Here is a 27399-nt window from a genome sequence, read left to right as displayed (position 1 = left end):
ACAAAAGGCGAAAACCGCGTCCCTGGGTGGGCTCGAACCACCAACCTTTCGGTTAACAGCCGAACGCGCTAACCGATTGCGCCACAGAGACGGCGTTGCCGCCCGCCGCCCCCTGGGCGTCTATGTGGCGCGCGCTCCCGGGAGGCCGCGCGCGGGAGGCGGCGGCGCGAGGGCGGCGCGGCGCGAGCCGGACTCCGAGCCCCGGCGGCCCCTGCCGCTCAGCCGAAATAGCTCAGTTGGGAGAGCGTTAGACTGAAGATCTAAAGGTCCCTGGTTCGATCCCGGGTTTCGGCAGCTGTTTTGGCGCCACGGCTCCTGCCTTTCCTTCCCCAGAATGTAAGCCATTCTGCAGATGAGGTGCAGGGCTGCTGGCCCCGACCCACGGGGGGACGGAACAGGGCCCCCAAATCCCTGTCTCCGCCCTCAAGACCTTGATTCCAGCCCAAACGTGGACTCCACTCCAATTCCCAATACTCCTTAAGGCGCTTCTCGTTGCGAACACCCAAACCGGCGAAATTCTTGCAATCCTGCTGGAATTTACACTGGGGGGAAACTGAGGCTCCCACAGGCAAGCGCAGGCCAGCGGCAGGCAGGCCTCCTGGCAGGAGCTTTCCAGGCCGGAGAACCCCTGCACAGCCCACCTGGTCTCGCTTGCCCGGGAGCTCCAAGTCCCAAGTGGGAGGTGAGGGACCTCGGACCCTCTCCTTCCTGAGCCCAGCTAGCCCATGGAGCTGGACTTCCCAACTTACATAAACTTTGCATTTTAGGCTCCTTTGAGTCACAGAAAAGTTGCCCACGGAGTGGGGTTCCTGTGTACCCAACACCCAGTCCCCCCATTGTTAGCCGCTGACACCGCCAGACCCATTTGCTGCAATTCATGAACCAAAGTGCATGTTACTGAAGTCTAAGCTTTCTGCAAGTTTTGTTTTCCTACAACATCCTTGTCCCATGAGGTAGGAGCCCTGGAGACCGAGCCCCCAGCCCCAGCTGAACTTCCCGATGACACAGCCCTGGGGACATCTGACCGCTGCCTCAAGAGACCTGAGAGTCACCCAGCCGAGCTGCTCAGTGAATTGCCAATCCCACAGGAACCAAGGCAGAGCCTTTTCCAGCTGCTAGGGGCCGTGGGCGTGGTCACGGCTGCTTGATGCAGGCAGTGAGGTGGACAGGGAGGTCGGAGCCAGGCTTGGGGGGAGAGCCCCGACACGACACGGGAGGCCTGCTGGGGAGTGAGCTGGCTGAACAGGCAGCGGGGGAGGGTCTGGGGAAGGGAGCAGAGACCCGAAAAGGGACAGCACACACCAGGGGCCAGGCGCAGGGAACATGGGCAGTAGGGACCCTGAATCAGGGACAAGGATGCAAGGGGACAGACTATTTCTTGTGCCACTGTGCCTCCCTGAGGTTTCGGATTCTTACCCTGTAGTGAATAGTTTTTTTATTTTATTTTTATTTTTTTATTTATTATTTTTTAATATTTTATTTATTTATTTGACACACAGAGAGAGAGAGAGATCCCAAGTAGGCAGAGAGAGAGGCAGGCAGAGAGAGAGGGAGAAGCAGGCTCCGCACTGAGCAGAGAACCCGATGTGGGACCGTGGGATCATGACCTGAGCCAGAGGCAGAGGCTTAACCCACTGAGCCCCCCAGGCGCCCCTAAAGACTTTACTCTTTAAAGATTTTATTTGGCAGAGAGCAAGTGAGGGCACACAAGCACCCCGACGTGGGACTCGATCCCAGGACCCTGGCGTCATGACCAAAGCTGAAGGTAGATGCTTCACTGACTGAGCCACCAAGGTGCCCCTAAAGATTTTAAGTAATTCTGTGCCCAACACTGGGATCTAAATTACAACCCCAAGATCAAGAGTCAAACACTCCACCAGCTGAGCCAGCCAGGCACCCCCCCACCCCACCGCACCCCAGTGACTTTTTAATAATCAGTTTTTAGATAAAACAATAGACTTGAAGAAGGGCCAAGGTATGTGCAATGACAATTCCCGTCTCAGGAAGCGGGAGTGACCACGGGTGTGCGGGCTGGGACCGCCGGCCGCAATGAGAAAAGCAAGCCGACTTTAGCAGGAGCTTCTGCAGGGCCTTGGGGTCCGGATGGGAAGCAGTTCAGAGAAGGGGTGGGCAGGGGGGCCACACAGAGGCCAGCGAGTCAGCGCAGAGGGAAGGGGCAGAGGTGAAGGCAGGGGAAGGAGGCAAGCGCAACCCGGATGGTGGTGAGGTGGGCTCCCCGCACTGAGCAACACAGTGCAAGACGCTCGGCTCCCGCAGCACCCGGGAAGGCCGCTGGAGAATGACTTGGCCTGAGTGGGAGACGGAGGAGGAGCCAGGGGCCAGGCGTTGGCTGCCTGCGGGAGGTCCGTCCCAGCTGTGCCTGCTTCTCCAGGGGCCCCCATTAGGCCACCGGCCGCCAGGCCTGCGCCCCCCCACCCCTGCCCCAGCGGCCTTAGGACCAGCACCCCAACAGGGCTGCGGGAGGCATTTAACGCAGGGGGGGCCCCAGGGGCAGTCTGCACCTGCAGCTACGGCCCACAACAGCCACCAGCCACCACCACCATGGTCCAGGAGCACAGCACAGAGAACAGGGACAGAGCCGCCAGGCTCTCCCAGAAAGGGGCGAGGCCCGCTTTGGAGACAATGGTGGGCTGCTCCAGCGGAGGGAGCGACCAAGCCCCCTGGCTTCGGGCTCCGTGGTAGATAGGAACCATCCAGCCTCTGTGGTTCTCCCCACACCAGCTTGGGGCAGGGTGGCCCAGGGACCCTGGAGGACACGTGCCCCCCAGCCCCGCCCTCCCAGGCCAGACTTCCCTGCCGCACCTGGGAGGGTTCTGGAGCAGCAGCCTCTCCCCCTGCGCAGCGGGCCTGGGGTTCTCTGCGAGTCCTGCCTGCTCAGAGGGCACCTTCTTGGGCCAAGCACTCCTGTGCCCCCCAACAGGCTCGCCCTCCGAGCCCCTGCTGTAAGTGGCTGCTGTGGGGAGAGGGGCCCTGGGGGGCGGAGAGGAGGGGGGAGGCTGCCACGTTCAGACACAGCAACCCATCACCGGCTGGGATGCTGCCATCGGGGGTCTCCCGATGAAACCCCCCACCATGTGCTATGTCGTCTCCCAGCAGCTTCGAATAGAGTTCATCTGAGTGACAGGCCACAGAATTTCTGTGACTGTGTGAGGACAGGCCACGCAGGTCTCTGCAGGCCAGGGCCTGGGCTGGGGATCCTCGGGCACGGGGGTGACCCACCAGCTGCCCCCTTTTCGGGGCCTGGGCAGGAACGTGAGCCTGGCCTCCAGACAAAGGCCTTGCTTCTGCAGGAGCCGTCGGCACAGACCCTCCCGTCCCCGCACCGTGACCCCAGCCACACACACAGGGACCGCGACTGTCGTGCTCGGGAGGTCCCAGGCCTCGGGACACAGATGCCAGGGCCTGGCTGGGAGAGCTGGGCCAGAGGCGGCCACACGGGAAAATCTGCGTGGACGGGGCAGTGCTCAGTGCCCACACGGGACCGGGGGGCAGTGGCCGCCGAGTCCCGCCACCTGTGTTCTCCGGCACAGGGAACCGGGGCGTGCCTCGAGAGGAGGGAAACTCGGAAACGCGCACACATTCTGAAGGAATCATTCACATCAGGCTCTTTCTTAAAACTCCTGTTTAATATTGGATACAGTGCTTTTTAACATAAAAAAAAAAAAAAAACAGATGTGCACCTCACGTTGAACAATACAGTCAGAAGTACTGGCATCCAGTAAAATAAAACATTTTTGTTCCAAACACCTTTCAGAAACTCTACCTTCCAAGAAAGCCAGGAAAAGCACACCCACAGATGAGAAGTGAGCACAGCCCGGCCCTGGTCCTGCAGATCCCGCTCGCGACCCGGCCATGGGACCCGCGGCGGCCCCTCCGGTGTCAGCACCGCTGACTCCTTTCTTCTAGGAGCTGGTTATCAAATATTTCTTTTTCCCTTCAGAAAATAAAAGGAGAGAACCTCATTTTAATAATTTACCTTGTCTCAGAATATGAAACAGAGGAGTCCGTGCTTCAAGGGGACAGAGTCTCAAGCCCGGGGCGATGGAAAGTTCTGGAGACAGAGGGTGGGGCTGCTTGCATGATGGCAGGTGCTTCACGCCGCTGAGCTGCACGCTTAGAAATGGTTATGATGGAACATTTTACATCATATGCATTGAACAATTAAAAAAAGAATTTTTTAGAGGCGCCTGGGTGGCTCTGTGGTTAGGCATCGGCCTTCAGCTCAGGTCATGATCCCGGGGGTCCTGGGATCGACCCCTGTGTTGGGCTCCCTGCTCAGCGGGAAGCCTGCTTCTCCTTTTCCCACTCCCCGTTTGTGCTCCCTCTCTGTGTCTCTGTCAAAAAAATAAAATCATAAAAAGAAAAAAAACTTTTTAAGGAGTATGAACTATCCAATGGTCCTCGTCAACTCCCTGGTAAGAATGATACTAACAGGTGTTTGGGGCACCCCCAGGACAGGGCTGGCAAGAGCCACAAACCACACGGATTCTGACAGTGGGCAAGTCCACGTGACTGCGCGGCTCAGGGGGAACACGAGGCCTGGGGGGCACCCCCCGTGCATCACCACAAGCTGAGGGGGAAGGAGCCAGACGGCTGTGGGCGGGAGTGGCCGACCGCCCACGGTTGGAGGCCACGTCCCCGGAATCTGGAGAAGGGAGTCTCTGCCATCACCAGCACGGCCAACGTCACTTCCATGCCACACCCAGCACGCCCACAGCAGGTCAAGGGCTGTGGCAGGGCGTGCAGATGGACAGTCCTCCTCACAGACACTACAGCCAGTCCCTCAGACGAGGAGGAGAGCACTGCGCTGGGGGGCGTGTGTGGGCTCCGACCCTGCTCCCCCAAGAACACTGTCCTGTATCTGGGAGTCGATGGCCTGTGCCGGACTACCGAGTCTCCCTGCAGCCCGGGGTCCTCATGTTCCTGACTCGTCCAGGTCATCATTCCCGCACACACAGGTTCCTCCAGGTCGGCCCTGCAGGAAGCCTCCCTACCCACCGGGCGCTGCGGCCCACAGCACGCAGCAGGGCCCTCCCTGGGAAAGAGCGTGGCGTCCCAGGGGCAGCCTTTGGTGCCTGGTAGCCGTGGTGGTAGGCCCGGTCGGCCCTGGACAGAGGCCCTGGCCTGTCACTCCGGCTGAGTCCTCAGCCTGCTCTCAGCGAAGCCTGGCAGCGAGCCTGGAGATGGGATTAGGGGGTCTGGGGGCCAAAAATCCCAGGGCGGCTAACCCCACCAGCGGAAGAGAAACATCTTGATCACGGCATTCTTCCGACCAGCTAAGAGCGGCCCGGGGTGACTGCGGCTGTGTGGTCTGTGTTTTCTCAAACGGCCATGGCCCTGGGCAGGGCGGAGAAACCTCGGAATGCTAACAGGAGCCCCTGCAAAACGCGATTAGGCCCAGCAGGCCCGGCACGCACCCAGGGAGCAGCCCCAGAGGACTGCCTGCGGGCCGTGGCGAGGGCCGGGCTGGGGTCCAGCTCCGCCTGCTCTGAGCAGCTCAGGGATGAGCCCAAGGACAGCGCACCTGAACGCTGGCTTCCCTGGGTCCCTGTGGCAACTCCTGGCCGAGGGCTTCCACGCATGTTCAGCCGGGGCACCTGGACCGGCGTGTCGGCCGGAGGGTCCCCGAGCCCCGGTGCCCGGCACGAGGGAACACGAGCCCTTCCGGACACATTGCCACAGGTTTGGCAGTGGTGCCCCGAGCAGCCTACCGGTAGCTGAGGGACGGTCCTCTGAGGTACTTCTCCTCCGCCGTCTTGTAATCCACAGCGTCCACTGCCGCGATGGCGCAGATGATGGCCTGCAAGAGGGCAGAGAGCACTGAGCTGTGGCCAGCGGGCCCGTGCTGCCCGAGGTGCCTGAGGGACGCACGTGGGGCCCGGCGCAGTGTCTGAGTGGCCTCCACAGACGCACGTGGGTCTGGGAGGCCTCTGCGTGCAGGGACACTTCCGTGTGGCATGAACGACGTGCTCTTAAAGACACGAGAGTTCATGTCACTAACAGCAGAGAACATGGCAAAACCAACAGGCCCATTTGTGACAGTTTTGAAGTTTACTGTTCAAACAGCAGGAAAAACAGAACAGCGATGACCCCTGCACACAGCAAGTCTGACGCTGAAAATCCTCGTTTGTGTCCTCAGAAAAAATAGAAAAACTCTGGTTACTAAAAATGTGATTTTTTTTAAAAAAGATTTTTATTTAGTTGACAGAGAAAGAGCGCGAGCGAGGGAGCACAAGCAGTGGGAGTGGCAGAGGGAGAAGCAGGTTCCCACCGAGCAGGGAGCCCGACGCGGGGCTCGATCCCAGGACCCTGAGATCCTGACCTGAGCCGGAGACAGACGCCCCATGACTGAGCCCCCAGGCCCTCCACGAAGCGTTTCTGAAGAGCCTGTGTGGGGCGTGTGGCGGCTCAGTTGGGAGAGCCTGCGACTCTCGCTCCCAGGGTCGGGGGCTCTGGCCCCATGTGGAGCATTAGGTCACTTAAGAATAAAATCTTAAAAATCAAACTGAGCCATGCTGGTCTAGAACACGGCACCCCGTCCGCTCTGGGCACTGCTGACACAGGGCAGGTCCCTCCCGGACGGGGCGTCCCAAGCACCATGGGGTGCGGCAGCATCTTGCCCCCGACTCAGTGAGAACCTCAGCCATCCCCACACAGGACCCAGTGTCCCTGGGGCAGAACCGTCCCTTCCTTTAAGGCGCACACCAGAGGACTCAGACATAAGAAAGACGAGGACGGGGCGGCGGCCGGAGCTACAAGCGGAGTGAGGCTGCTCTTGTAACTGGGGTGGCACACAGGCTCCCGGCCACAGCGGGCTTCCCCCCGCACGTATTCGAAAGCTTTGAGTTACGAAGGTGACGGGTAACTTTCCCCACACACGCTCCCAGTGCCCAGCAAAGCCCCCTCTGAACTTCAAGACCACCAGGGGGAGAAAAGAAAACAAAAAAGCCCCAAAACCACCAGGGGAGCGCCGGGTGTGCCGCTACCCAGCCGAACGCCGGCGGGCACGTGCGGGAGAACCTCGGCTCCCTTTCCTCAGCAGCATCGTCTCCGGAGACGTGTCCGCGTGCACACGGGGACGCAGCGTGCGCCGCTCGTCCCCCAGCACTGGCCACGGCGTCTACACAGCCGGGCCCTGTCCTCCTGCCCACGGAACGGCCGGGGCGGACACCATGCTCGGCGTGGCCGCAGCCTCCCAGGCCGACTTCAGGAGGACGCCAGCCCAGCGCCGATCCCGGCCCCCACGGCCCCCGCCGCCGACCCCCCACCGGCCCCACGCCACAGCCCCGCCGCGCACTCACTTCAGGCAGAAGAACGTCCAGGATGAAGCGGATCCTGTCGCCGCTGGCCCGCGCCGGTGCCCGGCCGCCCGCCTCCTGGTACAGGCCCTGCAAGTACTTCACCACCACGTCCAGCTGCTGCTCGTCCTCCAGGTACGTCTCCACGCACGTCACGTACTGACCCGACGTCAGGAACGTCTTCAGCCACCGGGACGGCTTCCGGTTCTTCAGGATGGCCCGCAGGTGGCCCTCGGCGCCCCTGGCTTTCACGATGTACTCCACCAGCTTCTGGTTGGCCCGGTCCCGGGCAGCCCGGGACCGGTCGGGGAGGACCTTCCTATAGGGCTGCCTCCTCCCCTGGGGGCTCCCCGCCACAGGCTCCTCGGGATCCCCCTTGCTCAGCTGCGGGAACCTGGTTCCCAAGACGTCCTGCTGGATGGACTTGCGGACAGGATAACCTGCAGACGAGCGACACGGCCCTGAACCCGCCGGCCTGTGGGAGAGGCTCCCTCTTCCCCTCGCCACGCCGCCTGGGGGCTTTGTTGGGAGAGCCGCCCCCTGCCCCCAGGCACAACCGCCAGGGTCCTAAGGGCTCCTCCTCTGAGGGGCCCCACGTCGGTCCCCAGCTCAGCCTCACCCCAGTGCAGCCCCCCAAGGAAGCACGGACCCCTCCGCCTCCACGCCGTGTGACCGGGGACCGCAGGGGACGGCGGCGGACGGCGGGACCATCCGTTCGCCCACAACCCGGGCGGCAGGGGCGGCAGCTGCAGAGTGCCGCCGCGCACACGTTTTGGAAAAGAGGCCGGGTGCCCGCTGGGCAGCGCGGGCAGGCGGCAGTCAGGCTAGTGACAGGGCCCGGCCTCACCCAGGCGCCTCCCCTTCCGACCCTCGGACACAGAAGGCAGCCGCCTCACACCGCAATCGAGCCGGCGGACTTACTTATGTCCGCAGCGTAGTACTCCAGGAAGGAGCCGGCGAAGGAGCCGCAGCCTGCGGGGAGGCAGGAGAGGACAGTGCGTCCCAGCATCAGAGGGAGCGCTCAGGAACGGCCTGAGGGACGCGGGGTCAGTGTGCCGGCCTCAAGTCAGCCCCATCTGGACCCCTTCCCGAGAGGGCCGACAGGACACCAACACTGCCGTCAGGGTGCCACCCGCCCCCGGGGCGCCCAGAAAAACCACCGTCGGAAGATTCCCGACGGCCGGACTCAGGGCAGACGGAAGCCAGCCCTGACTCAAAGCGAACTCCGCCTCCATTCACACCCAGTACCTCCGTCTTTGCCCGGGTGCCAGCCCACCTGCCCCGTCGGGGACAAGACCGCCACAGGCCCAGGCCTGGAGGCCAAGGGAAACAGGCCTGCGCTCCGCCCCCAGCCCGGTCCCTTTGTCCGAGGGCACGCAGGGCCACATACCGAGCCGGACCCTGTAGTCCGTGATCAGGGAGACGCACCAGCCGATGGCCTGGTCGAAGTCCTCCTTGGCCTCATTCTGCACCAAGAGCGAGACAGCAGCTGTCAGCAAGGGGCCACGGGCTCCTCCAATCCTGTCGGCAACCTCAACCCCTGCGTCCAGACCGCAGCGCCGGCAGGTGCCCCCGTGCGGGGCTGCTGAGGACACACGGGGAATGCGCGGAGGCCCAGCTCTGGGGCCAGGGCTGCTCACACAGTGGGTCCCGGGGAGCGGAGAGCTCCGAACAGGAGAGCTGGGCCTCTGAAGCAGAGGAAGGAGCCCGGCACCCCGTGTGCGGCTGACATCCCCAAACCAGACTCGACAGTCCTACAAAGCAGATTCTTCCAAGAGTCGTGCCTGTACCCCTGCCTTAGAATGGTGTTGGCTGAGTTGTGCCCTGTGGGGGTGCCCACCTAGACCTCAAGGTCCTCACCTGCAAACCGAGGACCACGCCCCCTCCCCACCCGCCGTGAGGACCCGAGCTAGGACGTCCCACCACTTGAGATCCCCCTTCCTATGTGACTGTCACCTCCTCCTGGCCCTTCCTGGGGCCACCCTTTGTGGCACGTGTGGGATAGGGACAGCAGGTGGTGCTGCTCTGTGCTCGGGAAAGCAGAGCTCAAAACCATGACCGTGACACCAGAGCCGGTCCATCAACACAGCCTGGGACAATCCCGTGGCTCCAGGAGACAGTGCTCCTGCCACAGCAACAGCCCCCCAGTGACCCCGTGCATCCCACTTCCCAGGGGGCCTGGCTTTTCTCAGGAAACAGGACGACAGGCAACAGGCACCACCTCAGCATCTGGACTACGTGAGGCCACACGTCATCTTTGTCACAGCACACAGTTCTGACTTTGGGACGCACAGACCTCAAAGCCAGGTTCCTGCTGTCCCCTCTGACACCCCCTGCTTTGAGAAAGCTATCCAGATCCCCGAGAGTGGCCATGCAGTTGGGGCCAGCCCTGGCCCAGAAGGTTGGGTGACCAGCTCCCCACGCTCGTGGGCTTATGCTTCACGGAGCATGGAAGCGCTGGAGGCCACGGCCAGCCTTCTTCCAGAACCCGCCAACGGGCACACTGGGCACCCAGCGCAGGCTGCGGCTCACAAGCCGCACTGAGCGCTCCTACCACAGACAGACGGAAGCAGGACCACGTCACGGGCATGCACATCAGTGGAAGAGAAGGCTGGGGCCCGGTGTGGGCGCCAACCTTCCCAGCCCCTACCCATGCTGCAGGCCGCGCCTGCTGTGCTCAGGGAGATAGCCGCTGGGCAGAAGGCTTCCCGGAGGGCCTCCGCCCTTGAGCTCCCGGGCAGTCCACGTGCACAGAAGACAGTGACACGAAGCCAGGAACCCACTCACTGGGCTGGGACAAGAACTGCATGGCAGGGGGCGGGAGGCTAACGGACCCCTCCCCTCGGCTGGGTCCATGAGGGAAAGCCGGCGTCACACACAGCACCTCAGGGCCGCATGGACAGCGTGTGGCACGGACGAGCACCTCGTGGCTTACGGGCTCGGCGACCGGCAAGCCCAGGAAGCTCCCTGTGGGGTGTCCACCAAGCACTCCACCCCCCACACAGGCCCGCTGTGTCCACGGCACCGCGCAGGGACACCCTCTGAACGATCGCCCACGTCAAGACACCGGCGGGTCGCGGTCCCCACCAGGAATGCCCGGAGCCAGGCCAGCAGACCAGTCACGCGGCGGCGCACCTCTCCCAGGCACAACCCACGGTGCACGTACCAGAAGAGCCTGTTTCTCTTTGCAGTCGAAGTGCTTCAATCTCCTGAGAGACACCGTGATACTGCGAGGAGGGAGGCGAAGGTTAACGGGGACTCCGTCTCGTGAGTCAGGACGAGTTTCCTCCGATGGAACTAGTGGGACCCGTGGGGGGCCTCTGCCAGCAACCAGCAGCCCGAGGAAGCCCCGGAGACAGGCCCCACGGGACGTGGCTGGGGCCACCCGTGGGAGGTGGAGGCAGCACCCGGGGCCCAGAGGGTCCAAAACGTGTTTGCAAAGGGCGCTCCGAGCAGACGGGCATTTTCATGCAGGGATTACAGCCTGGCAGCAAACAGGCGGACAGCTAAGCCAACAAAACCGGTGGCGGCAGGGCTGCTGCTCACGGCACCCGTGACAACCGGGTTGGAGCACAGTTTGCGGGGAACAGGTGGGGGCCACTGAGCGTCTAACGAGGCAAATAAAGCTTGAGAAACTGGACTATCTGGGCAGTCCCTTTCAACACAGCCTCTGGATTCCTCTTCGGGGGGAGCTGGATCGCAGGGGGCACGTGAGACCATCCCGGCCCTGGGCCCAGGCCCCCTCCCCACCATCCCGGCACCCCCAAGCTGGCAGGCCTTCACCCGCCAAGCGTTTCCCGACAGCACAGACAGCTGGGTTACCCTCTCCCTTTCGGGTCCATGTGCCCCTCGATAAAGAGCACACTGGCTTTCTTCTCTCTTCGCCGGACGCTCTTGACCTGTGGGGAAACCCAAGAAAATAAAGCATCAGGAACCCAGAAGAGGCCAGGGCTTTGAGCCACCTTCCTGACCTTTCTCCACTGCACAGACTGGCACATGGCTAGCACGGGACGACGACACAGGACGACACCAAGGCCAAGCCCCTGGGTCGGAGGCTCAGACACCGCCCCATCGGCCGCAGGCACACTCAGTGCTCACACACGAGCAGGACCAGGCTGCACTCTGCTCCGTTCCCTCTCGTAACAGAAAGACCCAACCCTGTGCCGCCTGCCATCTCGGCACTCGACCACGCGATTGTGTCCTCACTCAGCAGAACGGGCTCACTCCCGTTTTGGGGATGAGCAAAGTGAGCTCAGGCAGGTAGGACCAACCGAGGACACAAAGGCGGCAGTGCCGGACTCAGCCCAGCTTCCTGCCCGGTGCCCCTGTGTCCCCGGCTTAGCTGTAGAGAGCGGGCCCCAGGAACCTGGGACTTTGGAGATCTGTTCCCCAGCAGGTCCCCAGGGAGCAGGTGAAGCTGAGGCGGAGAGGTCCAGGAAAAGGGTGCCGGCCGCAGGGGGGACATGAGCATCTGCCATGAAGCAAGCTGAAGGGAGGCTGGGGGACCCCGATCAAGGACCCCCCACAACGGTGTGGAGACGCTGCACAGACCCCCACTTCATCTGCACGTCTGTTGAAGCCGCCCTTCTGCCCAGCCAAGGAGGCGCGACACCAACCCTGACGCCAACCCTGCGTCACTACAGCCAGTCGGCCCCATCCGAGGAGGCCATGCTGCCCACCGGAGGTCAGCCCCACAGCAACGGCAGTGTCTCCTGCTCCTGCAAACAGCTCTCCAAGTTCAACGTCACCATCTCTCACTACAAATTAAAGCCCGAGAGCATGCGCCATCGGAACGCCGTCTGGGGGGGGGGGTTGGACACCACGGGAAGGGTGGGAAGCTGGCGCGCTGCCTTGGCCTAGGAGGCGTCTGGACAGCCCGCACTGGCCGGGTGCACGGAGAAAGCGAGCTGGAAAATGTCAACACGCTGAGCCCCACCACTGCGGCCGCACAACTGATCCCCACCCCGGAGTCGGAGCAACTTCCAAGCTCCCGCGGGAGAAGCTCCCGTAGGATGAAGCCTCAGGAGCACGATGTTAGACGCCAGCACGTTGCAGACACATTTTAGGCAGAGTTTCCCGAGCTGCTCGGTCCAGATGGGCTCTAGGACCCTCGCGCTCAACGGTGCCACAGTGATCGAACTCCCCGTACTCAGGTGACCGTGTGCAGAAACCCTGCTTAGAATCACGAGGCTGTCAGCTTCTCCCAGGAAAGAAGTCCCCGGGGTCCAGTTGACACGAAGGGGGCGAGAGCGCGGGCGCGCCGGGACTTGAGTGGGCCGCGGCCGCCGGAGCTTACCACCGCTGGCCAGAAGGGGTACTTCTGGTGCTTCATCCAGACCAGCATTCCCGCTTCAAACGAGCGCGGCTCTGCGGTTAGAGAGGACAAGACACGAGCAGTAAGTCAGATCCGTGTCACTCCCCAAATGCAACAACGGGAAAACACAGTCCGCGCTGGCTCAGACCGGATGCTCTAGGCCTGCTCAGAGGTCCCCACGGTTGCAAGGCGGTCTCACAACAACGCTGGCGCCTGAGTGTGGGGGACACGCACGCTGCTGAGCGGGGACAAGCCAGGGTCAACCCTGCACCGCCTTGGCCACTACTCTGCAGTCGCAAGTAATTCCAGGCCCGTTTTTAAAAGAAGAGCGGAGCACATAAACCCCAACAGAAGAAGCCAATTCCAGGGCACCTGGGGGCTCAGTCAGTGAAGCAGCTGCCTTTGGCTCAGGTCGTGATCCCGGGGTCCTGGGATGGAGCCTGCGCCGGGGTGGGTGTGGGGGAGTGTCCCTGCTCAGTGGGAAGCCTGCTCCTTCCTCTCCCTCTGAACCCTCCCCCGCCCCTGCACTCTGTCAAAGAGAGTAAGTCTTGGGAAAAAAAAAAAAAAAGCAAATTCCTAGGAAGCTCGCCAGAGATAAAATTATTTCAAAAGTTATCTCTTATTTCAAAGAGAGAAAAGAACGAACTACCAAAATCCTCACCCAGTGACCAGCCAACTACACCCGAACAAACTTGACAAGGCTTTCAGCCAAACACAAAACTCCAGAACCAGGAATCTCAATGCTGAACGATGAGGTAACAAGAGCAGCCCCGAGAGGCTGCTTTTCCGGGCGGAGACAAGCTGAACGCCGTTCCCGCAGCGCCCCGCGTCTGCTGACGGGCGGACACGCACGGCTAACATGCAAAGGGCGGTCATCCATCCGGTGAGAAACGCTGGGTTTTTAAGAGAACCGTCACGGCCCCATGAACACATACAGGTCATGGGAAACACCCAGACAGACGTCAGGCTGCCAGGGCACGGGGACAAGACGAAATCAAATGGAAGCAGAAAGCAGGGGGTTTCTCGGGGCTGTGGTGACCTGGCCTCTCGCCGTGGAACAAGGCGCCGCCGTGTCCCTTCTCTGGCCGAGTGAATTCCGCTCGGGGAGCTGAGCCGGCAGAGCCCCACAGGCGTGGAAGCGTCTAGCTCCTGACAGTGGGGGTGCTCGGGGAGCAACAAGCGGTGGCCACCAAGAGTAATCGAAGGCCCCAGGCCAGTGCGCCGCCTGCCGAGTTACCCTCAGGGACGGTGAGGAAACACAGGCGCATCAGCACAGAACCAGAGGCGGACACAGTGTGGGCCACGGGAGCCGAGGCACAAGGGCACGCCCCGCCCTCCGGCCTCCCTCGGAGGAGAGGTCCCCCAGCTCCCACCATTATTCTGTGACGTCTCACGGATCCGTACTCGTCCCACAACGAGAGGCTGAAACACTCGACAGTGTATCGAAACAAGCAGTGGGCGAGTCTGAAAACGAAACTCATTCCAAGTCGTCCACTCCACGAGAGACACTAAGTTGTGGTCGGTCGCTGGTTCGGGATCTTGGGTCTTCATGGCCGGTCCTTCCACAAAGAGGGCCGGGGGGCGCACCGGCGCATGTGGGCTCTGGTGCGGACAGCGCGTGCATGTGGGAGGAGGTCCTGGGGCCCCGCTGCCTCAAGCCGGAGACTCTGCGTCCCTGGACAGACATGTACCTGACACCCCCAAAGGTCTGGAGGCAGCGCCAGGCCACACCCGAACGGTGGCAACTGGACCCAGCACTCCGCTCGGCCGAGCTTCCCTCCCATGAGACACGACACGTACAGGGAGCAGCGTGCCGGCAGGGAGGGCTGGCCGGTCTCCTCCCGGGAGGCCCTCCTCCCTCTGAGCCTTCCCCTTGGGACGGAGGGCGGAGAACCCCGCACCTCGGAGGCTGTGGGTGCGGCAGGAAGGCCGGCCGCCTCCGCCCAGGGCAGCCACGCGAGCAGACGCACTGCTCCTCCGCACTTACCGTGGTAAAAGAGGATTCTGGGCGGCTCCTCGTCGTCCTCATCTTCCTCCAGGACGGAATGAATGGGATTGAACTCCACGGACTCTCCAGAAGACTGACGGTCTGCCAACGGTGTCAGATTCAACCTTCACCGTCACCGTCTCAGAGACCCAGCCCCAGAAACACATGTCGTGACCCGCGACCATCCGCGCAAACAGGGAAGATCGCACGTCACAGACTCCCGCAGCGCCAGGAGCGAGGTGGCCGCCCTCCGCCCCAGGTGCGCTTACAGAAACACACCAGAGTCGAAGAGGACTGGGGGAGGCCGCCGCGTCTCCATAAGGGGCAGGCGCACGGGTGGCAGTCTAGGCAGAGCGAGGGCAGGGCCGGGGCAACTGGGGGGGGGGGCGCAGGGACAGGCTGCGGCTCGTCTCCCTGCCGCCTCCGGACGCGCCGGGATGAATGTAAACACACATTTAAATTCAAGGCAGAAACCCGAGCGCGCAGAGCCAGTGGGCCCGGAGGCACGGAAGCCGAGAGAAACGGACGTTCTCAGCCGCGCAAAGATGCAGGGGACAGCACCACGTTCAAACGAAGGGAGCCCCTGCGCGCCGCCGGCCGCCACACTCGGGTATGCCTTTGCAGGAGTCGTGAACACGTCGGGAGACTCAGACTCGTCTGCGTCTACCTCCGCTCACCAGTGAGCCAATCACCTCTGCGATTCCTACCGGATCAGAGGGAGCAGACCTCAAGGCTGCCAAAGCCCAGGCCCCCGGGAGCAGCCTCCAGTGCCCCCGTCCCAGCCCATTCACAACCAAAAAACCCAAGGATCTGAGACTAGTCCTGAGTGCAATCCCGGGGGACACAGACAGGAACTGGGCAACCTCTGCCTGGGCTCTATTTTGACACGACCTCGTTAAGATCAGGTGAAAAATGACGCGAGTGGGGGTGCCTGAGGGACTCAGTTGTTAAGCCTCTGCCTTGGGCTCAGGTCATGATCCCAGGGTCTTGGGATCGAGCCCCGCATCGGGCTCCCTGCTCAGCGGGAAGCCTGCTTCTCCCTCTCCCAGTTCCCCTGCTCATGCTCCCTCTCTGTGTCTGTCAAATAAATAAGTAAAATCTTAAAAAAAAAAAATCACACGAGTGCCTGACCCGCATCAGCCCCAAGAGAAGCCAGCTCCGCCCTCCGCCAGCAGACCTTTACCTTCCTCCACCAGGATGTGAAGATCTCTCGGCGGCTCCGCAGCAGCACGGGGGGCCGGCCGGCCGAGTTCACCAGCGCTGCGCAGACTCGTGCAGCCCCTGGGCTCCTGCCTGGGCACTGCCCCTGGCTCCAGCTGCAGGGCGGGCAGCGTCTGGCTGCCATCTGGGCACAGCCGCTTGGTGGGGCGCCCCAGGGTCGGGAGCCCATCAGGGCCGTGCAGAGGCAAACCCGGGTCTCGCCCTTTGGCCCACAGACCCTCCTCCCTGACGCTGGGAGCTGAGCCGGGGGCTGGCGGGCTGCTCTCTTTTCCACCATCTCCCTCCGAGAGCGCAAGTGCTCTCTCACCCAGGCGAGGCTCCTGTGCTAACTTCCTCCCCCTTGGCCTCGGGGCTGTCCGCCTTCTACAGCGCGCTCTCCATCCACTGCTGACCCGAGAGGCAGCTCCGGCCAAGGGGGCCGCCACGGCTCGCAGGCTCTCACTTTTCCCGAGCTCCTCCTCGTGGGCCACTTGGCGCCTGGAGTCCTTCCTACAAGCGGGTGAAGCCGCCAGCCTTGGGTGTACACGTTCCCGCCTCTCAAGTCCAGAACTGCTCGGCACGGCTTCCTGGAGACCGGAAGAGCTGGGGTCACAGAGTGAGGAGGCCAGGTCCGCAGACTTCCCTCCAGAGGACAGAGCCGCTCTTCCTTCCCTCGAAGAGCTCTCTCCAGGCGATGCGGCTCTCTGGCTGAGAACGTCCAGAGCCACTCGAAGCGAGCGTCTGTAGGCCAGCTCCTCCAGGGGCTCGGCGGGAACCGCATCCTGGGAGGCTGCAGGGCGAGAAGCACACAGAGCCTGGTGACGGGCAGGCGCTGGCACGGCCGCCACACCGTGGCCGCCTAGGGCTGATGCGAGCTGTCACACCTGAAAGGAGGACAGACCCTTCTTGGCCCCCCCGTCCTCCCGGGGTGGGACAAGGCCACAGAACCACAGCTATTGTTCTCTGTTCGGGCTGCCAGTCCTGCTTTCCAAAAACAAACTGACCGACCCCAACCTGATTGCGTTCCAGGATAAAGTCCCCCAGGTCACAGGAAAACACTGCCAGCCAACGGACTGCGACGCCTCCCAAGTCCTCCCAGCCCCGCGGTTTCAACTTCAGTCGGGCTCAAACCCTTGCCGGCTCGGTAAAGACCTGGCCTGGCAGCGTGCTCCCAGCGGCAGAGCGGGTGGGCGCCGGCCGATGGAAGGGGCCCATTGGGGGCTGGTGGACTGTCCGTACTCCCGCGGGAGGGCATTTCCAGGCCAGAGAGGAGCACCAGGGCCTGGAGCTTTCCGCCTGATGCCCTCGCCGCTACGGATGCATCGACTCCCCCCCCGCCCCACACGTGCGCGTGATTTATGGGGAGGAGATGCTGGGCGCAAGGGCACAACCCAGCGGGCACACGGCCTCCGCAGCCTCCCCCCGGGCTTCTCATCCAGACCCTCCCAGGTCCCCAGCCCTTACACAACCCAAGCGAACCAAGAGGAGTGTCTTGGAGGCAGAGGCTGAGGCCGCCTGGGGTGCGCCCGCTGGATGCCGCTGGGAACAAAAGCGGTGTTTCCGCATGCAGAGGAAAACGGACCCTGTCTCATACACACCGCTGGAAGGGTTCCCGGTCTGTCTTTCCAGGACACTCCCAGCGCTCGGGACAGGGGGTGTGCACCCCGGGTTGAGGCGGCAGAAAACCTGTCTGCGTGAGTCGGTGGAGCCCCCCGCGGGTGCGCCCGGCACCGCGGAAAGGCAAAGGGGGTGGGCGCGGGCGAGGAGAGTCCCGGCGGGCCGTGGGCACCAACATCGATGCTGGTCACACAGTCCTTCCCCCACGGCTCAGCTGTGGAATTTAAACACACGAGCCCTGCTCCCAAACCCGTCCTACAGTCTTCCTGCGGGGTGGCAGTGGCGGGGAAGGAAGCAGCTCCCCATCCTCTCATGGAGGCAAACGCACTCTGGACGCCGGGGACCCCAGCGCTTGTGGCTGGCTGCGCCGGGACTCAAGAACAGGACCGGCTCTGGGGCAAACTCTAGAAGGGTTAAGAACAGAGACCCCTTTTCTTCCTTTCCTTCAGCTCAGAGTTACCTGGGACCAGGGTCTTTCCCTTCTCCCCCTGGGTCTCCTTGTGAGGTAGAGATGCGCTCTTACCCAGGGAGGAGGCTATCCGTTCGATGTGCGCCGTCTTCAGGGTTTCCACATCTGTGCTCCTCACCTCAATCCTGGAGGGACAGAAACGCCAGTTATCCGCCACCGGCCAAGACCACGAAGACATTTTCAAACACGTTTTTCTCTAGACGACACAAGAATTGGATTCCTTATCTTCCTTCTCAACCTTCCACTTAAACCAAAAGTCACAGCCAACCGGGAATTCACATGCCTGAAGTCAGAGGCAGCAACGACCCCGGTGAATTTTTTTTCTTTTAAGACAGAAAAGGTTGGCTGGGCTTAGGAGTGAAAATGAATTCAAATTGTGACTTTTCTGAGCCAAATTCTACTTTCAACTGCACAAGTAACTCCTTTGTTAGGTTTTCAGAGCAGATGATAATATCACTAAAAGCTGTTTACAGCCCAGCAGGTGTGTCCTAGCTTCAAAAGACGCACTTTCCTTTTAAACTGGAGTATTCGGTTACCTCCCCAGGCGGCCAGCCGGTTACCTCCCCAGGCGGCCAGCCGCAGGGAAGGTGTGAGCTGGGGACTAGGCACGCTGAGGCGGCCGCCCTGAGGAGGGAGGTTTTGTTCTCTCTGAACTGGGAATTCTACCCTCAGACACAGCAATACCGCGATCCTACGTGATCTGTGCATTTTAATCATGCCGGGTCATGTCATGGTCTTCCATCTCCAGATGATCAAGAGCAAAAGACCTGTGTGCTTCCCCAGCGCCGGGATGCGCCCCCGTTAGACGGACAGGCTGAAACATCAAACATTTCAAGACGGACAGGCCGTCTCCCACGTTTCCAAGGAAAAGACACACATCTGCGGGAAAGAACCATCCGCACGTGAACCCCAGCAAGGGTCCCCCTGGTGTGTGATTCGATTTCTGTACGGATCCCACAGAGCACCTCACAGGGATCTTCAATTTCCAAACGGACATTTAAAAAAAACAAACAAAAACACACTCCCTGAGTTTTCCTCCTAAGATTGTTATGAGCCCCGCTACTATGAGTCTGTTACAGCAAATGAAAAAGTAACAAACCCCTAGGAACGGGCTTCACTTTTGGGCGGGTGCAGCAGGAGAAATCCCATTCGGAAGAAAATACTAAAAAAGCCCACATTTGGGGCGCCTGGGCGGCTTGGTGGGCTGGGCGTCTGCCGTCAGCTCAAGTCATGATCCCGGGCCCTGGGGGCTGCTGAGGTCGCGATCCCGGGCCCTGGCATCCAGCCTCACACCGGGCTCCGGCTCAGCGGGAAGCCTGCTTCTCCCTCTCCTCTGCCCCCGCCCCGCCCCCCACACTTGCACTCTCTCCCTCGGTAAATAAAACCTTAAAAAGAAACAAAACCCACAACACTTAACTTTTCATCTAGGGAGAGTATTTGAACACTCAGGAAAAATTCTTTTTTCCTCTTACGTCCGGTGGACGTCTCCGTTCTGGCCAGCACCTGGGGGAAGCGGGAAACAGGACGCGCGGCCGTTACGGAGAAGCCAGGACGCCTACCACCAGAGACCGCCGGCGGAGAGGTGCGCAGGCCTGCGGGGCCGGCGGCGGACGCGGGGGCTCTCCCGGGCTCCCGCCGCCGCGCCGGCCTCCCCGAGGCGGCCCCCGCTTCTCCCAAGTGCGCGACCGGGCCTTCCGGCGTCCTGCGCCCGTCAGGCGGGCGGTGAGGCCGCGGCCGCCCGCTCGGGCTCCGCCGACCCCGCGTCTCTCCGGTCGGACACCGGTCCCCCGAGCCTCCCGCGAGCCCCGGACCCGCCGCCCGAGGGGGTCACCTGGGCCGGCCACAGCCGCTCTTCCCATCGGCACAGGACATACTGGGCGTCCGTCATGACTCGGACTCATGGGGCCCGCGGGGACGAGGGCACGGACCGGGCGCCCTGCAACACAAGCGGCACAGCGGCGTCGGGGCCGCCCGGACGCGCAAACCGCCGCGCAACAGCCCGGCCCCGCGCCCGCGCCCCGCCGCGCGAACCCGGCCGAGCAGCCCGCGGACGGCGCCGGCCGGGGCGGGGCCCCTCGGGGGGACGGGACAGCTGCGCGGCGTCCTCCCGGGCCGGCCGCCCACGGGCACCGCCGCGGCGGGGGCTGGGCCGGGGTCGGGAAGGGGCGCACGCGGCGGGGGCCGGCTCGCGCCCCCGGGGGCCCTCCGCGCGGGACTCGCCCCTCCCCCCCAGGCCCGCCGCGGCCACCTCGGCCCCCGCCGGCCGACCCGCGGGACGCAGCCCGCAGGCCTCACCGGGCGCCCGGCCTCCGCAGCGCTGCGTCCCCGAGCCCGGCGCAGAGGACGAGGAGGCCGCGGCGACCCAACGGCGTCGGCACCCGCGCCTTCCCAGCCGCCTCCCGGGCCCGCGCTCACCGCCTCAGCCGCCGCCGCCGCCCCCCGCGGGCTGAGGGCGGGGACAGCCTCGCGGCGCCGCCAAGCCCTACCCCCGCCGCCAGCCAATGGGACGCCCGTATCCGCCCCGGGACCCGCCCCTTCCGCCCGGGCGGGCGCGCGCGCGACTGACTGACGGGCGCTGGGCGGGCGCGCGAGTGCGCGCGCGGTTGACTGACGGGCGCGGAGAGGGCGGGCGGGTTCGAAGCCGGGGCTGCCGAGCGGGCGGCGACGGCAGGCGGTCTTCGCCCGGGCTGGCCCCGCTTCCCTTAGGAACCCGCCTCCGGGCCCCGCGGCGTGCGGAAGGCGCCCTGTTCCCTCCCCGTCCCCACCACACGACCCGAGAGAACCTTCCAGAGCCTTCCAGAACCTTCACGTTCCTGAGGCGCCACGTGCTGCCGCGATGCCCCTGACGGAGCCGCTGAGCGCAGCCCTGGAAGCAGGTACCAGTGGGCCAGGCTCCGGCGTCGCGTCGCCTCTTTTCAGCTTGACCCCCGCACCCCCCACCCCGGCGTCCGCCAGGCGTGGCCCTCAGCACGGCCAGGACCCTCACGCCCTGCCGCGGGCGCAGGGGGCGACGGGCAGGGACACGGGGGAACTGGGGCGCAGGGTGGCGACGGGTGGGGACATGGGGGAACTGGGGCGCGGGGGGCGACGGGGGGGAGATGGGGAACTGGGGGGGTAGGAGGGCTGCGGGGGCGCAGGGGCGGACGCGTGGGGTGGGGGCGTTGACGCCCGGGGCAGGCTGGGAATGGGGAGTTGAGGCCTGGGAGGGGGCGGGGGGAGGAAGGGGGCGGAGCCAGCGCCGGGGGAAAGGCGGGGGCAGGAAGGCGCGGCGGACGCCGGGACCCGCTCGGCACGTGAGAGCGGGCGCGGCAGCTCTTTCCGCCTGCGGGTGTAGACGGCGCCCGCGGCTCTGGTGCTTGGGCACGGTGCCCGCCGACCTCCCCTGGGGCCCTCATCGGCGAGTGGGATGGATCAGACGGTTGCGGAGTCTGAGTCCGGAGGCGGGTCTGCCGAATGCGGGCTCAGCTGAGGTTCGGGCCGGCTCGCCCTCGGGGTGCGGATGTTGCTTGCAGTGGCCGCGGGTCGGGAGGGAGGTCAACGCCCAGCGCAGCCGCCCGCAGGTGTGCGCGGGCTAACGGGGGTGGAAGCAGCCCCGCCTGGCCCTCCGCTCGCGAACGGCAGCGCGACCTGTGCGCCCCGAGTCTTCAGGCGATCGGACCCCAGCCCCGCAGGCTCCCCGTGCCAGTCCCCGAGTGGCAGCCCCGCACGCCGGGTTGGCTGAAGTCCGGCGGAGCCCCTTGCGGGTGCGCGGGCCGGACGGAGGTGTGGGCGCCCGCCCCCCGGCTCCCGAAGCGCCCGGGGAAGGCCGTTCTCCTGGCGGGTCTCCCGGTCCTTCGCGCTCTGGTGGAGTAGCCTCTCCCGCAGCCCAGCGTCTGGGGGTGTGGGATACTCCGCCCCCGTTCCGGGGACTGCCTGGTGGCCCGGCCTGGGCGCGCCTTGCGGGGAAGGTGGCGCTCGGGGAGCTTTGCCTGCTGGAGACGGCAGGTGATGAAGTAGGGACAGCAGCGTCCGCGCGCCTTACCGGGAGCCGCAGCCGCGGGAGGCCCGGCCCTCACGACCCTATTCTTCGGCTTCTCCGGCGCAGCAGCGCGGAGCCTGTTGGCGGAACCCGTCTGCTCCGTTCTCAACCGGGCGGGCGTCCGCGCTGGGTGCTTCTGCGCGCTCCCAGCCGTCTCGGGTGTGCCCGGACTGCGCGGCGCGGGGCTAGTGCCCCGCCTGTGCGCCTCCCTGGGGTCGCTGCCCGGCTTCTGACCTGGCGCTGAAGATTTCCAAGAGCACAACCCACTTCACGGACAAAGAAACCCAGAGAGAAGTTGACGCGTTGGTCCAAGGCAGAGGGGAGACCCTGCTTTTCTGAGATTTCCTATTTATTCCAGAAACACAGAGCATGAGCCGGGGGAGGGGCAGAGGGAGAGGGAGTAGCAGCCTGCGCCGGAGCAGGGAGCCCCGGGTCTGAGATTTCAAACTGGAAACCTAGCTCCAAAGCCCAGACTGTTGGTCATCGGCCGCTGAGTATGTGCAGGTCCTGCCAAAGCCGGTACCGCAGCAGTTGAAGAAACCGAGGCAGTAGCAGTGTTGTTCGCGGCAGGGGCTTCTGGGCTGGAGGGATCATGGAAATGATTTGGCCTGAAAACCTGATGTCTGAGGGGCCTGGGGACTGGGGAAGCATTTTCAGAGCTTAGGGCCCGTGCAAAGGCCATGGGGTGGCAGAAGGCCCTATTTGTTCAGAGAAAGTAAGTGATGTCTGCTGAGGCCGGGAACAAGGGTCAGGGAAAGCAGAGGGAGTCCCTCCAAGCTTAGGTGTGCCCGAGGAGCGTTTTTTTCTTTTTTTCTTTATTTTAAGGTTTTATTTATTTATTTGAGAGAGAAAGCCTGACAGGAGAGAGGTCAGTGGGAGAGGCAGACTCCCTGGTGAGCAGGGAGCCTGAGGTGGCACTCGATCCCAGGACTCCAGCATCATGACCTGAGCCAAAGGCAGTCGCTTAGCCAACTGAGCCACCCAGACACCCCCAGGAGCATTTTTTAAATTTTTGTCTCTCATTTATCATCTTAGGATGACTACAGGTTCACAGAAGTTTGCAGGAGTAGTCTAGACAGGAGCCTCGTACGCGTCATCCCCTCGCTGCCGTGGTTCTGTTTTGCACGTCTGTGACACAGTATCACAGCCACCTGACCTGATGCAGTGGCGGGCAGAGCTCTGAGCCGCCCTAGCCAAGAGGTGGGGCGCTCCCACAGCCGCAGAGCGCCCCCTCCAGCCGCCCCTGGTAGACCCACTCTGCTCGTCCAGGCCACCGAGCTGTTCTCCATCTCCCCACTTCCCCGGCGCGGCCTTGCAGCACACAGCCTCTGCAGACCGGCTCTCACCACTCGGCGGGGTGCCCCAGAGAGACATGCAAATTCTCACGTGTCGCAGGCGTTCTTCCTTTCTGTGGAGCGCTGTTCTGTGCTGTGCGCGTGCCCGTAATCTCCCCATTAAGGTCCCTGACGTCAGTCCCGTGCACGCATAGTGTGCTGGGTGAGAGAGCGGGCATCTCTGGGACCCATCTGACCCACGCAGGAGACGAGGGAGGGGTGGAGGGCGTGGTCTAGGCGCCGGCCTACCAGGTCCGTCCTGCACCCCCGGGTCCGAGCGCACCGGCACAGCTGCCACCGGCTGCGGACAGGAAAACTCTCATCCCAGCCGCTTGCCCAGCCGCAAGGGAGCTTCCGCTGCTCAGAGGACAGCTAGCACACCCTTCATCAGAGCCTGTCCGGACCCCCCAGCGGCAGCCGAGAGGACTCACCAGCCCCTTCCTGTACGTGTCTTGTAGGTGACCCGGCACCCCACAGCTGGGGCCCTGGACCAAAGATGTGCTCCTTGGGCATGTCGCCTCTGCGTCAGTCCACCCAGTGTGTATTAGGGGAGACCGTATTGGGCATCTCCGCTGTGAGCCTGCTGCCTGTCGCCTGTAGTTCCAGTGAGAGAGAAGGGTGGTGTGTCTGTCCCCCACCAGCCTAGGGGGGAAGCCTGGCCTTCCCTCCAGTGTCTGTGGGGCCTGGAGCCTAGGGGCAGAGTCCAGGAGATACCAGACGAAGTGACTGAGTGAGGGGTCAGGTGGGCAGATGCCTCCCCATGGCGCTGTCCAGTGGACAGTGCCAGAAACCCCGTGTAGACCAGAGCAGAGCCTGTGGTACTCAGAACCCTTATCCCCACAGCATGTAGCATAGAAGGAAGGCTGCTGCTCTGACTCCCGGGGGCTGAGAAGAATCCCCGAAGAGAAAGGCACCCACACATCCTACGTCTGTCCCGCCGAGGCTTCAGGTGCCGGCAGCCACGCCACCGGCTCTTCTCCTTCCTGCCTCCTATGGGCTAGTCCTGGCCCAGGTGCTGCCCTGCTCTGTGTCTCTGACGGTGTGGCAGGCAGAACACTAGGACAGTCCCCAGTGCCTCACGACCTTGTGTAAGCCCCTCATCTTGAGCGTGAGTAGAGTTCGCAATGGGATGGGTGTCATGTCTCTAATTATGTGATACATGGCAAAGGTGAAAGGATTTTCTGGATGGAATTAAGGTCCTTAATCAGTTTAATTTTAGGGGCACCTAGGGGCTCAGTCGTTAAGCATCTGCCTCCGGCTCAGGTCATGGTCTAAGGGTCGTGGGATCGGGCCCCATGTCAGGCTCCCTGTTTGGCAAGGAGCCTACTTCTCCCTCTCCAACTCCCGCTGATTGTGTTTCCTCTCTTGCTGTCTCTTTCAGTATCAAATAAATTTTTAAAATTCTTAAAAAAAAAAGAAGAAGAAGAAGAATTGCCTCTTATTTAGGGGAGGCCACTAATTTATTTTTTAAAAAATTAAAAATCAGTTGATCTTTATTTAGTTAACGTAAAAGGAAATTGTTTTGGTGGGCCTGACCTAATCAGGGAAGCCCTTTAGAAGAGGGACTGGAGGTCCTCCTAAGGTCACAGGGACTCTTCCGTGGCCACAGAGAAGCAGATTACCACAGAGCATGCAGCCACTCTGAGAGGAATTGTGCCAACAGCCTTGTGAGCTTGGAAGGGGCCCCTGCGTCAGGCCGCACAGCCCCAGCCAGCGCCTGGATGCCGCCACAGGGACCCTGAGCAGAACACCCAGCCACGTGTCCCCCGGGCTCCTGACCTGCAGAAGCTTTCAGACGAGCGTTGTCTTAAGCTTCTGAGTTTGTGGTCACTTACTGCCTTACAGTAGAAAACTCGTGGGCCGCTCCCCCATCCGTGGGGGTGGGGTTCCGGAGCTCCCTCTCCCGCCTTCCTCCATTCTTGTTTCTGTGGTCTCCCCGGCCACCTTGCCCTCCAGAGGCCCAGGTCAAGGTTCAGCTGCTTCAGGGACCCCTCCCTGGGAGCCCACAGCTGGGCTGCGCCTATGGCATGGTGAGTCCTGGTGGGGTCACTGTCTGTTCTCCCTCCTGACGGCACAGGGCAACCGGCACTTCCTGCTCCTGTCACCGCAGGCGTGCCTGTGGCACGGGTGCTGCGGAAGAAACGAGGGCCGAGCACTATGGCCAGCACACGTCCGCCCTCCTCCCCTTTCTGCCTTGGATGCCGTCTGCCCCCATCCCAGCCAGGCCCAAGAACAAGGAGGAGGAGGACAGAGTGGAGCCTCACCAACCATGGTGGGTGACCGGCAGAGCAAAACCGTGTCCCTGGCCCTAAGGCGATATGGAATCATGATCCCGTGCTTCCGGAGAAGTCTGCTTCCTCCAGGGGCTCTGAGGGAGCGGCTGTCCGACTTCTGTGGGCTCTGGCAGTCGTTGGTTTGTGGACACATCCCTCCCCTGCGCTGTGTCCCTGTGTCCTCATCTTGTAAGGACACCAGTCCCTGGACTTAGAGCACACCGTCCTCCGCTACAGTCTCTTCTGAATTGTCGGCAAAGACCCCAGTTCGCTAGGTTCTGAGGCTCCCGGTGGACATGAATGTGGGGGGACCCTGCTGCGTGCGGCCCCTGGGGCGTGGGAGGGGAGTGGACGTTTTTTTTCGCTGACGCTGAGCTGCAGCGTGTCTGTGACCTTGTGCAGCGGCGCCGGTTCACACTGTCACGTGACGACTCGTCTTCGTGCTTGTCTTCACTGGACACGGACCTCCTGCCAGAGGGAGATGGCACGTCACCCCGGACTGCGTCGCACGGGACCTGGGGGTGGGGGTGGGGGAGCTTGCCCGACCAGCTGCCCCCCCCCACCCCGCACATCCTAGCGACGGAAGCGGGCTTGTGTAGGAAAATAGCTAATTCGCACCCAGAGCGGTCGGGGCGGCCCTCGGCGTGAGCTGGAAGGTGCGCAGAGAAGCCGCCAGGCTCCTCGGCAGGAGAAGGAGAAGAGCCACGAGAGGAGGGGCCGCCTGAGGTCGCGGAGAAGGCAGAGCAGATGGGCGTCACAGCCCCCAGCAGCACCCCGTTCGGGAGCCCTGGGCCGCAGACCTGGGCCAGAGCCTCCCTGAGCGGGGGCTGCTCGACTAATGCAGGGGACAGGCTGCTGGCCAGCCGCACGGGTGAGCCAGGCCCCGCGGAGAGCCCTGCAGGACATGGGGACTGGAAGGCGCCAGCCACGCGCGAGGAGCTGAGGAGACAGTGCCCCGGGTCAAAGCAACCCTCGGGCCGCCAAAGCCCCCAGTGTTGACCCAGCCCCAGGTCCATGCTGACCCTGGCCGCCTGGAGGAGGCGGCGGCCGGGATGCCGTCATGGTCCCAAGCTTTGCTCAGTTCCCTTGCTCGGTTACCGTTTTAGAAAGGTGACTGAAACAGGAAAATATTTTAAAACCACCTACCTTACGCTTTCCTGATCTGGGCCGGGCTCCCTTGAGGCCACTGAGCTAACTGCTGTGTGCCCATCGGCCCCCTTCCCAGCGGGCTGCCCCTGGGGGTCTGGCCCCGACTCGGCCTGCAGGCCCCAGCGATGGCTTTGCTGCTGGCTGTGAAGAAGCCGTGCAACCCCTTCTCAGCACTGGTCCCAGTCGGGCCCCTAACGGGCTGTCCTGCCACAGCCTCTCCCCAGCAGTGCTGCCGGGTGTGGGCTCCCTGGGCCCCGTGGGGGGCGAGCAGCACCCCTAGTCCCCACCCACGTGCTGCCAGCAGTGCCCTCAGGCGTGTCAACCACAGCCGCCCTGGAGGCAGGAGCCCCCAAGTGAGACCCGTGGCCGTAGACTAATAGCACCCCTGCTGTCGTCCCCGGAGGTAGCCTTGAGGAGGTCAGCTTGCGCCCTGGGGTGTCCGCGGGACAAGCCTGGGCCCTCCCCGCAGGTGGCTTGTGCTCCAGAACTTGCCGCCGCCCGTCAGCGCTTCCGTCTGGGTGGTGGGCCGCTGCGGGGGTCGGGGGCCCCATCGTTCTCCTTCACCATCTCCCGACTGATTCTGGCCGTTTGCACTTAGCACGTCCAAGGTTATTCCTCCAAGGGCTCGTGACTTGGTAGGGTCCACGGGGGCCTGACCTCTGGGATATGCCCAGGGTTAACAAATCTAGGCGAAGTGTGAACGTGAGCAGGGCAGCCCG

At 63.1% G+C, this 27399-nt stretch overlaps 1 protein-coding gene and 2 non-coding genes across 3 annotated transcripts; 1 reads left to right on the top strand and 2 right to left on the bottom strand.

The window, feature by feature from the left end:
- Window positions 1–17: 17 nt before the first annotated feature.
- On the bottom strand, window positions 18–91 carry TRNAN-GUU. Its single transcript has one exon. It is a non-coding gene; the product is annotated as a tRNA-Asn (tRNA).
- Window positions 92–221: 130 nt separating this feature from the next.
- On the top strand, window positions 222–294 carry TRNAF-GAA. The gene has a single exon. It is a non-coding gene; the product is annotated as a tRNA-Phe (tRNA).
- A 3428-nt stretch (window positions 295–3722) lies between these two features.
- PWWP3A (PWWP domain containing 3A, DNA repair factor) lies at window positions 3723–20369 on the bottom strand. Its single transcript, XM_032847006.1, has 14 exons — window positions 20322–20369; window positions 19738–19842; window positions 19324–19409; window positions 17961–18031; window positions 15804–16610; window positions 14621–14722; window positions 12616–12686; window positions 11142–11218; window positions 10486–10546; window positions 8710–8785; window positions 8241–8291; window positions 7323–7759; window positions 5733–5821; window positions 3723–3955 (listed from the first exon to the last, which is right to left on the bottom strand). Exons 2-14 carry the CDS (start codon window positions 19792–19794, stop codon window positions 3901–3903), a joined length of 2040 nt encoding a protein of 679 aa, XP_032702897.1. The 5' UTR covers window positions 19795–19842; window positions 20322–20369; the 3' UTR covers window positions 3723–3900.
- Window positions 20370–27399: the final 7030 nt, after the last annotated feature.

Source organism: Lontra canadensis, unplaced genomic scaffold (assembly GCF_010015895.1).
Source record: "Lontra canadensis isolate GAN:19392208 unplaced genomic scaffold, GSC_riverotter_1.0 scaffold184, whole genome shotgun sequence".
NCBI lineage: Eukaryota > Metazoa > Chordata > Mammalia > Carnivora > Mustelidae > Lontra > Lontra canadensis.
This window is presented reverse-complemented; position numbering and strand designations above follow the sequence as displayed.

Bases quoted from the DNA above. Each gene is read 5' to 3' on its own strand.
- PWWP3A (XM_032847006.1), bottom strand. From the start codon at position 19,794: ATGACGGACGCCCAGTATGTCCTGTGCCGATGGGAAGAGCGGCTGTGG. The intron at 18,032-19,323 runs GTTAAGTGTTGT...CTGTCCCTCCAG, and splicing joins ATACTCTCCCTAGATGAAAA to GATTGAGGTGAGGAGCACAG. The intron at 8,292-8,709 runs GTATGTGGCCCT...GCCTCCCCGCAG, and splicing joins GGACTACAGGGTCCGGCTCG to GCTGCGGCTCCTTCGCCGGC.